The 13,448-nt window shown below is 36.1% G+C and overlaps 1 protein-coding gene across 6 annotated transcripts in view; it reads left to right on the top strand.

The window, feature by feature from the left end:
• MCTP1 (multiple C2 and transmembrane domain containing 1) overlaps positions 1 to 13,448 on the top strand; it is a 571,324-nt gene that overhangs the window by 352,433 nt on the left and 205,443 nt on the right. For all 6 annotated transcript variants that reach the window (XM_017514095.2, XM_017514096.2, XM_017514093.2 and 3 more), the window contains 2 exons: positions 1,469 to 1,639; positions 4,852 to 4,982. In XM_017514095.2, the coding sequence (XP_017369584.1) occupies positions 1,469 to 1,639; positions 4,852 to 4,982 (302 nt within the window). The remainder of the gene's footprint in view (positions 1 to 1,468; positions 1,640 to 4,851; positions 4,983 to 13,448) is intronic.

Raw genomic sequence — 13,448 nt, 5'->3', positions numbered from 1 at the left:
AAAAAAAAAAAAAAAAAAAAAAAACCTATGGTGTTGCTATGGTATAGAAAAAGGTAGGAAGTCAGAGTGGGAGGAAAAGTTATACAAAATAAGTTGTAGCTTTATAGCATTAATGTAGAAGGGATTAGTTAGAAAGTAGTGCTAATCCATAATTTAACAGTGTGCTTTGAGATTGAATGTTGAATTTCTTCATGAAATGGCTATATGTAGGAAAAACACGTTTGATAATATGAAAGAAGTCCTTTTTATAGTACTGATTGATGCCAAATCCAGATTGAAAATGTTTTCACATTTAGTTACTTTCTATGGCTTGTTTTATGTCCTTTTTAGTTTAAAGAGATTATACAGCCATTTTTAGTAGACTTGCAAATTTTAATAATAGTCTAAGCCAGGTGTTGTGGTTCAAGTCTGTAATCTCAGCACTTTAGGAGACTGAAGCAGGCAGATCACTTGGGGCTAGGAGTTCGAAGCTTCAGGGAGCTGTGATCATACCATTGCACTCCAGCCTGGTCAACCAAGCAAGATGTCTCTAAAAACAAAACAAAACAAATAAAATGAAAATAAAAAATAAAAATTAGATGGGTACAGTGGTGCATGCCTGTCATTCCAGCTACTTGTGAGGCTGAGATAGGAGGATCACTTGAGCCCAGGAGTTTGAGGTTACAGTGAGTTATGACCACACCCCTGCACTCCAGCCTGGGTGAAGTGAAGAGCAAGACTGTTTCAAAAAAAAAAAAAAGAAGAAGAAAAGTCATTAAAGAAAATGTTCAGATACTCGAATGTAAAATAAATCCAGAAACATACTTGCCAATATAAATCACATATGTAACATTAAACATAATTATAAATATTTGTGATGAAAGTTTTAGGTATAAGCATGGACATATTGATTTTGTTTTCTCTTTTGTGGCAACTAAAATTGTTCTTTAGCAATCTGAAGCTCAATAATCTCCTAATGTGCCAAGAAAAAAGTTTTTAAACTATCTGAATAGAACTTGCAACTAATCTTACAATTAAAAACCACCTGTAAAATCTATCTATAACATAAAGATATCTTCAAAAAACATAAATATTTTAAAAATTAAATACCACAGTATGAATGAGGCCTTTAATAATTCTAACATTTATTTTATACATATTTTGACATAAGCCTATTTGGCACACTTGCAAATATTTTCTGATATTCTTGATGTACCTATATCTTGTAATCTTAAGAATTGAAAAGCTAGACTATATTTTGAACACTCAACTCTTTTACACAACAAATTTATCATATGATAATTTCATAATTTATTAAAAATTTTATAATTAACAATAATTACTTTATAATTATTTTTCATTTTTAAAAATTATAGTTGCCTATCCTTTATTTTTTGAAGAATCAAAACAGCAGGAGAAAAGGTAATGCCAAAATGAGGTATTTGGGTTTAAATCACAATAACCTAACTCAATTTTCATTTGCCAAAAGTTTCAGACCCAAAGTTTACGCCTATCAGACCTACACAGAAAATCACATCTTTGGAGAGGGATAGTCAGCATCACCTTGATTGAAGGGAGAGACCTCAAGGCCATGGATTCCAATGGGTTGAGTGACCCCTACGTGAAGTTCCGGCTTGGGCATCAGAAGTACAAGAGCAAGGTAACCGTATCTCTGCTGTATTTCTGTCAATCTTTGGAAGGCATTGGTTGATTAATAGCCATGCTTTAGGAGATGAAACCACTAGATAATTTTTTAAATGCTTAACAAACTTTTTTGAACATCATATCAGAAAACAAGACCTATAATTGTATTGCATTTTTTAATTTATGTACTAGGTGACCTCACGTAAACTACACGTCTATGTCCCAGTATCCTCATCTACAACCTAGGAATAATGGCTGGAACTATCTCTTGGCATAGCTCTAAGGATTAAAACAACAGCAACCACTCCAACAACACAGTTGATGCCTGGCACATAAAGTACTCAAAGAGTGTGGCTTTTTTTAGACAGTCTCACTCTGTCACCAGACTGGAGTATAGTGGCACAATCTTGACTCCCTGCAACCTCTGCCTCCTGGGTTCAAGCAATTCTCCTGCCTCAGCCTCCTGAGTAGCTGGGACTACAGACATGAGCCACCATGCCCAGCTAATTTTTGTATTTTTAGTAGAGACAGGTTACACCATGTTGGCCAGGATGTTCTTGAACTGCTGATCTCATGATCCTCCCACCGCAGCCTCCCAAGAATGTGCCTTTTAACATTATTACAACTAGGGCTAACATCAGTATTATAAATACCATTATTTTACATGCCATAAAAATCTTTGTACATTACTCTTAGACACTTTATTCAACCTGACTTGTACCAATGCAAATAGCAAGTTTTAAAATGTATTAGAACAAGTTACATTGTCTCTCCATATCTTGGTTTTCCCATCTGTAAAAATGAGAATTAAAATAATGCCTACCTAGCAAAGTTGCTGAGATTAAGTGAACATATGCATGTAAAGGGCTTAGAATACTGCCTTGCTCATAAACACTCAGCAAATGAAAATAGCAGAAGAAAAGGAAGAGTAACAATAGTAAGAAATATCTTGTACAGTATGAATTTTATTAGTAGTAATAATATATTAATAATATTAGTGATGGAAGTAATAAGAAGGGTCTAGTAGTCATAACTACATTTTTGGCACATGTCTTATGTATTAGTCTGTTCTCACTGCAATAAAGAACTACTTGAGACTAGGTAATTTATGAAGAAAAGAGGTTTAACTGGCTCACAGTTCTGCTAGCTGTACAGGAAGCATGACTGGGAGGCCTCAGGAAACTTAGAATCATACCAGAAGGTAAAGTGGAATCAAGCATGTCGTACCATGGCAGAGCAAGACAGAGTGAAAAGGGAAGTGCTACACACTTTTAAACAACCAGATGTTGTGAGAACGATTCACTATCATGTGAACAGCAAGAGGGAAGTCTGCCTCCGTGATTCAATCACCTCCCGCTAGGCCCCTTGTCCAACCTGTGGGGGTTACAGTAGGACGTGAGGTTTGGGTGGGGACACAGAGCCAAACCAAGTCATCTTATCTCTGTTGGAATGAACTGTGTCCTCTTTACTGGTCAGTTTTTACAGCTGGGCATATCCATCTAGTATTAAAGATCACATTCCATTTATTCACCTTGGTGTCATACTTTCTATGGATTTTTGACACACAGCCTGCTTAGGTCCCTTCCAGCCCAGGAAGTTTTCACTAGTACTTAAGGTAGTTTGACATATCACAGAGCCTGTCATTAGCATGCAGTGAGTACTGCCAGCAGGCTGATTGGAGTGCCCACATGGAAAACGAAGGCATTTTTTCTGACCTCAAGAAAATCATATAGGGAAGGCAATCCTAAAAAAGAAAACTGAAAATTTCATCTGTTTAAGTCCAGATAAATAAAGACAGAGCATACCCCGAAATACTATAGGAGTTCATCTGAGCCTGATTATAAGACATTTAAATTATCATAGTGTCATTTTTTTCTGCCATGGGGCTTAATAACATATATTAAAGTAGCTACTGTTTCCAAAAATAGGTACCTATGACCACTTCTATCTTGTCCTTTCTTAGTTAGTACCATTTCCATGTTCTAGTAGGTTTAAAACATTACTTATTTTTATAGTTCTGCTCTTTAGGTATGAAATATGAAACCCAGCAATGGACATGTGTCTCTCTTTGCTCTTTCTTTCCTTGATCTATTGCTGATTAATTTCAGATTATGAACTTTAAAAATTGTGATTCATTTGCATTACCTTTGCATATAACATACTTCATTGCTTTCAAACTCTTTACATCTGAAGATCTGTCTGCCATACATTAAAAAGAGAAAAGGCCACTGCATGCCTTCCTCCTAAAAAAAAAAGAACAAAGAAACAAATATGAATGTTGTTTAACCCAATGGTGAATGGAATTTTAAAATTCCATTTTTATCAATATACATTTACTCTGTTCATTGATTCTACTGTACAAGATGACTTATCTGAATACTTGAAGTTACAGAATTACATTTCAGATATCTTTCTTGTATATGCAACACAAAGAGTATATCCACAAATATGTATATGTACATACATATATATGCTCATATATACATGTATACATATGTATATACTCATATATATTCATTTATTAATTCAACAACATTTTGGCATATGGTTTTGGGGGAAGAGTCCTGAAGCTTTAGTCAAAGACTTTGAGTTAGTGTCCACATGCCAAAAAATACTGACTTTAGGTTGTCACTTAAACTCTAGATCTCAGCTTATCCATATATAACATGAGAATACTACATCAGTGCTGTAAGTCCAAGATCAAAGTTTCCCTGACCACTCAAGAGCTACTTGCTTTTTTCTTCTGCTTTTACAGAACTTCATTGTCTATTTTTCATGTACTTAAGTCAGGATTCCAATGTGTGTGGCAAGTAAGAAAAAAGAACTCTGGAAATCCCCATCCTCCTTTATTATGAGATGACTATGAGTTATATCTTAATGCATTGACTATGATTATATAAAATATTGCTAGTCTCTGAGTGAGCTATTTCACTCACAGATTATCTTTTCTATATAATTTATATTTCTTATCTGTTATTTAAGATAATCAAAGAATGTCTTTTGATTTTCAGGACACATTCATTAAGGTCCATTCAGGTATTATGCAGTAAAGATGCTGGAGTTCTAATGAGCCATTCCCATTATTTCTGTAATCTTTTGTTCAAGTAGTACACAGCATGCTTCTAGATACTATAGTACTGAAAGTTTGATTTACTATCTCAGGTTGAAGGTTTTTTTTTAAAGCTGATAGCAATATGACAATAATAATGTTTTTTGCTTGTTTTCCAGATTATGCCAAAAACATTGAATCCTCAGTGGAGGGAACAATTTGATTTTCACCTTTATGAAGAAAGAGGAGGAATCATTGATATCACTGCCTGGGACAAAGATGCTGGGAAAAGGGATGATTTTATCGGCAGGTTTGTGCAATTGGTAATTTTTGGTTCACCCTAGAGAATTTTTTTAAAAGAATATTTGCTTTAAGCCTGGTTATTGTAAATGATCTTTACTGCTTTGAAGAAAGGGACCTTACCTTGGTAAAGTAATGCTTGGATGAACCGAAAACTAGATTTAAAACTGACCAGTAGGTGGCAGTTTTGACCAGTTGATGGACACAGGCTATCTGATTTTGATATCCATGAATTTTCTCCAGATGTCAAAGTTATGGGAGTTGAGAAAGAGGAATTTCATCTGATATAAAATACATAAAGGAACAAAGAGCATATTCATAGTCTGTAAAGTGATCTAAGATAGCATTTATTTTCATAAAGCATACTGTCATCGTAAAATGCATTATTTTCTACATTTCCCTGCAAGGAAGAGAATCTTTATAATCTCTTTGGAGTTTATAAATCTTTAAAGAGTTCCCAAGTTTTAGTGAAGAAGGAAGCGTATAAGTGAGGCAGATCCTTGTTAATCTGATAACACAGTAAAGAAAGTATTATGAGGCTTACATGCTGTTTTTCCACAAAGTCAAGGTTATTTTGAGTGACTAATTGATCATATGAATTGTTTTCTTATTTTAAAGCCTGTGTTTATATTTTTTATAGTGATATATGTGTCTTTGTAGCAAAACACATTGAAACCAGCCAATATTGAAATAAAGCATGGTGTACTGAAGAATTTGTTAATTTTTTATTAAAAAAAAAATCTTTTCTCACTGTAGCTTACATAAAATTCCAAGTCTTTAAACATACAGCCTGAAAAGAAATTATATATACTAAGAATAAAATAAATTGTACTCTAGAAAAAGTAAGAACAGGAATCCAATCCAACATATTTATCTCTTTATTTTTTATGATGTTGATATATATATAATACATATATTTTATATATATATATATACATAATTTTCTTCATAGGATTATAGGGTGAGTGATCAAAGATGAGCTTCAGTTAACCTTACTATTTTACTTGTAAAATGAACTTGGAAAACACCACCATAGGCCAGGCGCAGTAGCTCATGCCTGTAATCCCAGCACTTTGGGAGGCCAAGGTGGGCCGATCACAAGGTCAGGAGTTTGATGTCAGCCTGGTCAATATGGTGAAACACCGTCTCTACTAAAAATACAAAAATTAGCTGGGCATGGTGGCATGCGCCTGTAATCCCAGCTACTTGAGAGGCTGGGGCAGGAGAATCCCTTGAACCCAGGAGGCAGAGGTTGCAGTGAGCCAAGATCGTGCCACTGCACTCCACCCTAGGCAACAGAGTGAGACTCTATCTCAAAAAAGAAAAGAAAAGACCACCATAATCTAATACTACATTACATTTCAAGCCTTTTTAAAGCAGAGGCCCTCATTGTATATTTTTTCCCTTAATTAAAACACTATTTTCAGAGTTTTCTTAAGTTTTCTTAAGTTTTATCTTATTCTCTTTGGGATATACCCCATCTGTTAATACATTAAATGCATTTCATTATAATTACATATCTATGATTCTGTCTCCCTCAATATGCTATAAGCTCTTTCAAGAAGGTACTATGTAGCTATTCCTTGAATGATTAGTTCATTTTCATTGGTTATAATAACATTATTTATATTTGGGGACCACAAGATAATCAGAATGATGGGCATGTGTAACTTGCAACCTCAACCTCATTTCTTTGTATTCGGACTTTCTTATCTTGGTAAAATAATGAAGGAGACTATGCTCTAAGTATGCTGGCTTCCTGTATTTCCAGGTATATTTTACGTTCCTTCATATCCCTTCTTCTCTCTATTTTTTTGTATAATAACAGATGTTCTTTTACATATTTTTTTTCTTTGGTAAGAATTTTCCAATTTAAAAACTATAAAAATTTCTCAGGCCAGTTGGGACTGATCATCCCCTTTTCCTCACTTAGTAACATTATGAGTTCTTCAAGGGCAGGCATGATTGACAGAGAGGCGGACCTAACTATCTCACTTCACTTTGTTTCTAAAGGTGTTTCATATTTTGGCTAATTTTTGAGAGAACAGTGACAAATTGCTGGTTATAAGATCATAAGGATTGTTCTAGATAATTCTGGAAGCTTGAAAAAGACAAGTCTACTTTCGGTCGCATGCCAAACTTAATTGCTTATGAAAGTAATTTAAGCCCAAAAGTTTGAGAGTGAAATGAGCACAGGTATAGACAAGAGAGCTCTTGAGTATTGGTTTAAACTGGTTTATACAATGAAAGGAATGAGTGTTGAATTTTGAGATACTGAAAGACAGACAATAAAAACATGTTGCACACTCCTAAATTAACAAGGTTGCCTTTTGCAGAAAAGGGAAATAACTATGATGCATCATCGTTTCAAATCTTTTTGATATCCAGATAGCACTGAAAACTCTAGGTCTCTAACTGGACGCTTGTTAAATTGTACTTTAAAAGCATCCCACCACTGAAAAGCAACATATTATTACACCTAAGTAGCAGGCAAGTTGTATTTCTTTAGTTATTTGAAGCTTGAGTGGAAACAGTGGAGATAATACAGATTATAATAGAATTACTTAATTCCTAGAATAGTTTCCAAGATAATTGACTTACCTTCCAATTAAATTTGAGTACTCAGGGTCAAGTAACAGTAATAAAACTGTCATCATAATCTGTCTTCTTTTGCCAGCTCTCATTGCAACATTCTGTGTCTGTATCAATTTAGAAAGTAGAGACTATTCTAGGAATTTCCTGGAGGTTTGTGAGTAAGTTTAAAGTTGGCCATGGAGGGTAATACTATTCTTTCCATGGCTAGTAATATTTTTTAAGGGTAATGTCTAAACTGAGTCCCAAATTTGAGAATGCTTGTATAGATTACGTTATCTATACAGACGACTTTATTTTGCTATGGTTTATAATCATCTATTTTATTTTCCCTTTTTTAGTCATATATAATGATTTTTTAAGTGTGATTTGTAAATACAAACTCAATAACAGAGTTTGTTTCATAATATTTAATAAAAAATAAGACTGTCTATGAGTGAAAGGGCCACTTTCAAATCTGGTGTCAAAGACTTAAAACTATTCTAGTACTGAACATTACCCACTTCAGTTCTTTTGTTTTTGTTTTTGTTTTTGAGACAAGGTCCCAATCTATCACCCAGGCTGGAGTGCAGTGGCGCCATCTCGGCTCACTGCAACCTCCACCTCCTGGGCACGAGCAATCCTCCCACCTCAGCTTCCTGAGTCGCTGGGACCACAGGCATGCACCGCCAAGCCCAGCTAATTTTTGTATTTTTGGTAGAGGCAAGGTTTTGCCATGCTGCTCATGCTAGTCTTAAACACCTGAGCTCAAATGATCTGCCTGCCATGGCCTCACAAAGTGCTGGGATTAGCAGGTATAAGCCATTACATCCGGCCCCCATTTCCATTCTTGCTTGAACTAATATAGTCAGGCATTTGCCCCCAACAATCCGCCAAAACTGCTCCTGTCAATGTCCACCGAGCACACCACATTGTTCAATTCAATGACCAGTTTTCAGCCTCATCTAACATGACCCAGCAGCAGTGCTGGATTTGGCTGACCCCTTCCTTACCTTGAAACACATTTTTCACTTGCCTTACAGGGCACCACACACTCCTTGTTTTCTTCTTACCTCGTTGCAGGCTACTTCTTGTCTCCTTTGCAGGTTTTTCCTCATCCCTTCCTGTTGTAGTTCCAGAAAGCCTCGGAGCTCACTCTTTGGGCATCTTCTTCATCTATACTGGCTCCGCTGGTGACTTCATCCATTCACAAGAGTCCAGCTCCACTCCATAACTCTTCTCTTCACTCCAGATTCCTGTATTGCACTGCCTACTTAATCACCATTTGAAAGTCTAATAGATTTTGCCAATATAGCATGTGGTGAGCTAAACTTTTAACCCTCAGTCCCACACATCTGCTCTTCCTTCAGGCTTCTCTCTTGTTTGTTGCTAACACCAAAAATCTTGGAATCATGTTTGATTCCTTTCTTTCTCTCACTCTCATCAATTCAATCAACAACCTGATAGTGTTTCTTCAAAACACATTAAGGATTTACGATGTCTCATCATCTCTATCATTATCGCTGTGGTTGCCGCCACCATCAGCTTTCACATGGACAAGAGCAACAGCCTCCTGTTCTTCCTTCCGTGCTTCCCCTCCCACAACAGTCTGTTTCCAGTTAGCGGCCAGAGAAATATTTTTAAAACAAGAGTAAGGTAACTTAACTCCTCTGTTCAAAATGCTTCAATTGTTTTGCATCATAATTTAGGGAAAACCAAAGTCCTTTCAGTGGCCCGTAAGACTGCACAATCTGGCCTTGTTGCCCCTCTGCCCTGAACTTCTGCTATGCTGCCTCTCCTGTCCTTCAGTCACTTTCAGCCAGCTGGCCTCTCTGCTGTTCCTCAAGCAGGCCAGACACCGCCCCTCGACCCCACCTCAGGACCTTTCCCCCTGTCTGTCTAACTTTCTTCAGGGATCCACTCACCTGCCTTGCTCCTTCACCTCCTTCAGATCTGTGCACAAATGTCTCATCAGGGAGGCATCCATACCAAGTCTATTTAAAACTGAACCCTCTTTTCTTGACTTTCCTTTCCCCTATTCTGCTGTTTTTCTCCATTAAAGCAACCACCATATGGCAAACTATGCATCTCATTTATGTTATTTATTTTCCCTCATTAGAATGTAAGCTCCATGAGGGGAGGGATTTTTTGAGTGTTTTCTTCACTGCAGGATCCTCAGTACCTAAACAAGTATCTGGCACACATTAAGCACTCAGTAAATATTCCCTGGATTTGAATATAAATCTCTGAAACTTCATTTAACACTGAAAGGTATGGCTTTTTGTAAGACAAATGCTGATCTGACACGAGGCGTCAATGGAAAGGCAATTAGAACAACATGACTTAGTGGAAGGTAATAAAGCTTTAGTGTAATTGTGGAAAGATGATTGAATATAATACAAAAGAGGAGAATGAATGAGTTAAAGCAGAAAATCCTTAAACTTCAGTAATAATAAATGGTCATGTTTGGGGGGAAAGTAGACTATGCATTTATCAGGATGCTTACTATGACTTTTCATCATCATATCTAGGGAGTTAATGCTAGCTGAATGTTAAACCTTACACAAAAGTAAATTTACCATAAATGGAAAGAAACAATAATAATAATGCTTTACTACCCACAGGGTCCTATTATATACATCAGCTCAACACTCTGGGGTAGCAGGGATGATTCTTATTATACTAGTTTTGCAGATGCAAATAGTGAGGCTGAGGCAGTTAAGAGGTTGCCCAGCTACTATACAAGTGGGGTGACTGATCTGAGGCTCTAATCCTTAGTTTCCTGACTCTAAAGTCCATGCTTATTTCACCACACTCTTGTATTCAACATGTTGTCCTGGAGCCATGGAGTGCTCAGTAAAATGCCAAGTACTCGGTAAACCAACTTAGGTGATGCACACCATATTGCAAGTTTGAACAACAAATTTTACCTGTCACTGAACTATAAATTTCAAGTGAAGGTGAAATAATGTTAATCTCCATGTAATTATTTAACTTTCTGATCACCTGCATTTTGGCAGCCAAGACGGACTGCCCCCCTTTACGATAATCAGCTAATAAATCCCCATGATTGTTACACTTTTATGCAGAGCAGTAATCTGAACAAATTGGCTGCTGACAGCTGTGGTAAATTGCCAAGAATGAGTGCTGTCAGAGAACAAGTTGTTTTTATGAACGTGCAGAATAAGTAAATCCTGTGTCATGCAATTTTATTCAGTTGGAGTTATTTGCAATCCAATATAGAAAGATTTATAGCATTATTTATTAGTGTGCAAAATGCTTGTTTATCTTTAAAGTGGCATTGATTGGGGTATGTGTATTTTAGGTTGGTGAATTGCTACTGACTTTGTTGAATTGTTCTCAGGACCTAGCCATTTGGTACTACCCATGACAACTAAATGCTACAAATGTAAGCTTGAGTCAAGGGCTTAATTTTAATGAAATTCTTATTAATGGAATATGATAACAAAAATGTATTTTAAATTGGTAAGTTCTAGGTGAAGAACAAATGCTTTCAAAATCTACACCCATAAAAATAAATCTATGACTCTCTAATGCTGGGGAGAAGAGAATTTAGACTGTTTAGATGCACATGAATGTGTGTTCAAGTTTAGTGTGGCAAATGAGAAAAACAGCCTTTGCCAAACTAATGTTTTCTTAAGGTTGAAATCAATGCATTTGAGCATTTTACACTCCGTAGATTCTGATTTACAATGTTTTATATTTGTGACACCAAAACCACAATTCTGCTTTTACTTTCTACATAAATAAGAGCAGGAGAAATCCTGCTACATTATTAATCTGAAAGCACAAGGATAATGAGTCAGAAAATTCTGAATTGGAGAGGGGTTTTTTTTTAATAAAATCATTGTATTTTTTATATTTTTTTAACTAATGATTGAGTGAAATATTTCATTAGGGATATAGACAATATTTAAATAAAGAATGGAGTTTGTCATTGATTTTTGTCTTGGTTTTTCATAAACTCAACCTAAACAAAATATGTTAAGATTTCAATCCCTTTTCTTTCTTGAGTTACTGTTGGTTCTTCTGAAGATTTTCTCAGAAAGGTTGTACTCATTGCTATATTTTAAAAATCCTTGGCAAAGTTCCCAAGGACTGTTTCCATGCACTGCTGTATGTGTATTATATAGTTTACCTTCAAGTCAATGAATAGGGAATTTAAGAATTTTGCAGAAGTATACCCTGGTAAAGCAATTTCCCCAAAGACATTTGAACAGTGACAACAGAAAGGCAATAACAGCATTTAGCATTTTGTAATGTCAGAGATAGAGTAAAAAACTTCTGCATAATCATGGAACTTGAAAACACTTCAGCAGCTACATATTGAATCTTTTTAATGCAAACATTCCAAAGAGTTATCTATTTTATTAATTTATAAGATGTTATGTATTATTAGTCACGCAAATGTAAAGTAATTCTCATATATTAAGAAATCTCAAAACGCTTTACACATGTATCATTAAATTTGATAAAAATTATGTACGATTGACTATGCAGCCATAAAAAGGGATAAGTCCATGTCCTTTGCAGGGACATGGATGAAGCTGGAAACCATCATTCTCAGCAAACACAGAAACAGAAAACCAAACACTGCGTGTTTTTACTCATAAGTGGGAGTTGAACAGTGAGAGCACATGGACACGGGGAGAGGTGCATCACACACCGGGGCCTGTTGGGGACAGGGAGCTAGGGGAAGGATAGCATTAAGAGAAATACCTACTGTAAAGACAGGTTGATGGGTGCAGCAAACCACCGTGGCTTGTGTATATCTATGTAACAAACGTGCATGTTCTGCACATGTATCCCAGAACTTAAAGTATAATTTTCAAAAATTTCCCCCCCATAGAGGCTTGTCTTTTCATTTTCATTTTGAGTGTTTCATGTTTCAATGTTTTGCCAATCATGATGGCTTCAAAATCTCATTAGCTAGTTCTTTAAGGCATAATATATACTTAGGAGTTCATTGTTAAAGAGAGCAGATATAAATTTCGTCTTGATAATTTTGGATTGTTTTGGTGGATCTCTTGCAGGATCTGATTCTAGCACCATTGCTTTGTGAGTCATAGCGTGGCTGACACAGAGCTCAAGTGGGGAAGAAGTGTCAGCTCGGCAGATTCTTGTTTATCATTGCTGTTCACTTGTGCTTGTTCAATTAGTGTTATCTTCAATCCATAGTTCCTTTGGCGGGATCTTTTAAAGCCAATTGTCCATTCTGTGAGGATTAGTTTAGTTAAAACTAGATTACATAATCTCTAAATCCACTTAACAGGGCATTTATGAACTGCAATTCAGGGAAGGCGAGTGAGCCACGAAGGGTGCCACTGTCGACCCCTTCATGTTAGGCACACAGATCGTATGCCTCCCTCAAAGTACTTGAGACCTGTGTGACTTAGCTGACATATGAACCACCTGTGTTAATGTGCATATTAGTATTGATGTGGCTTGCTTTCTGTCTTATTTTTAAGTTAAAAATAATTGCAAACAGTTCTAACATATACTTTCTGTACCCCAGGGGGCTCATATGTACACATCCAGGGTGCTAATCACAAGACTGTTTCATCTGGGAAGGAATGTTGAGGGTTACTATTTCAGAGACAGCAGATGGAGAGGCAGGGAAGAAAAGAAGTTGATCAGAGCTCTGAGATTTTTCTCCTTGAACTTTTAAAGGATAATATCTAAAGATGTTCCTTTCATGTGCTTAAATTGTTCAAATGTATATAATTTTTTTTTTAATGCAGAGAACTTCAAACTCTGATATGGAAGTCAGGAACATGGTTCAAGTTCTTGCCATCACTTAATTTTTCTAAGTCTTATTTTTCCTACTCTCTGGCATGGGAGGTAGCATCCCAGACAGTAAGAGTGAGAGAGAAAGAGCATGACA

This window comes from Cebus imitator, unplaced genomic scaffold (assembly GCF_001604975.1).
Source record: "Cebus imitator isolate Cc_AM_T3 unplaced genomic scaffold, Cebus_imitator-1.0 Scaffold515, whole genome shotgun sequence".
In the NCBI taxonomy this organism is placed as follows: Eukaryota; Metazoa; Chordata; class Mammalia; order Primates; family Cebidae; genus Cebus; species Cebus imitator.
This window is presented reverse-complemented; position numbering and strand designations above follow the sequence as displayed.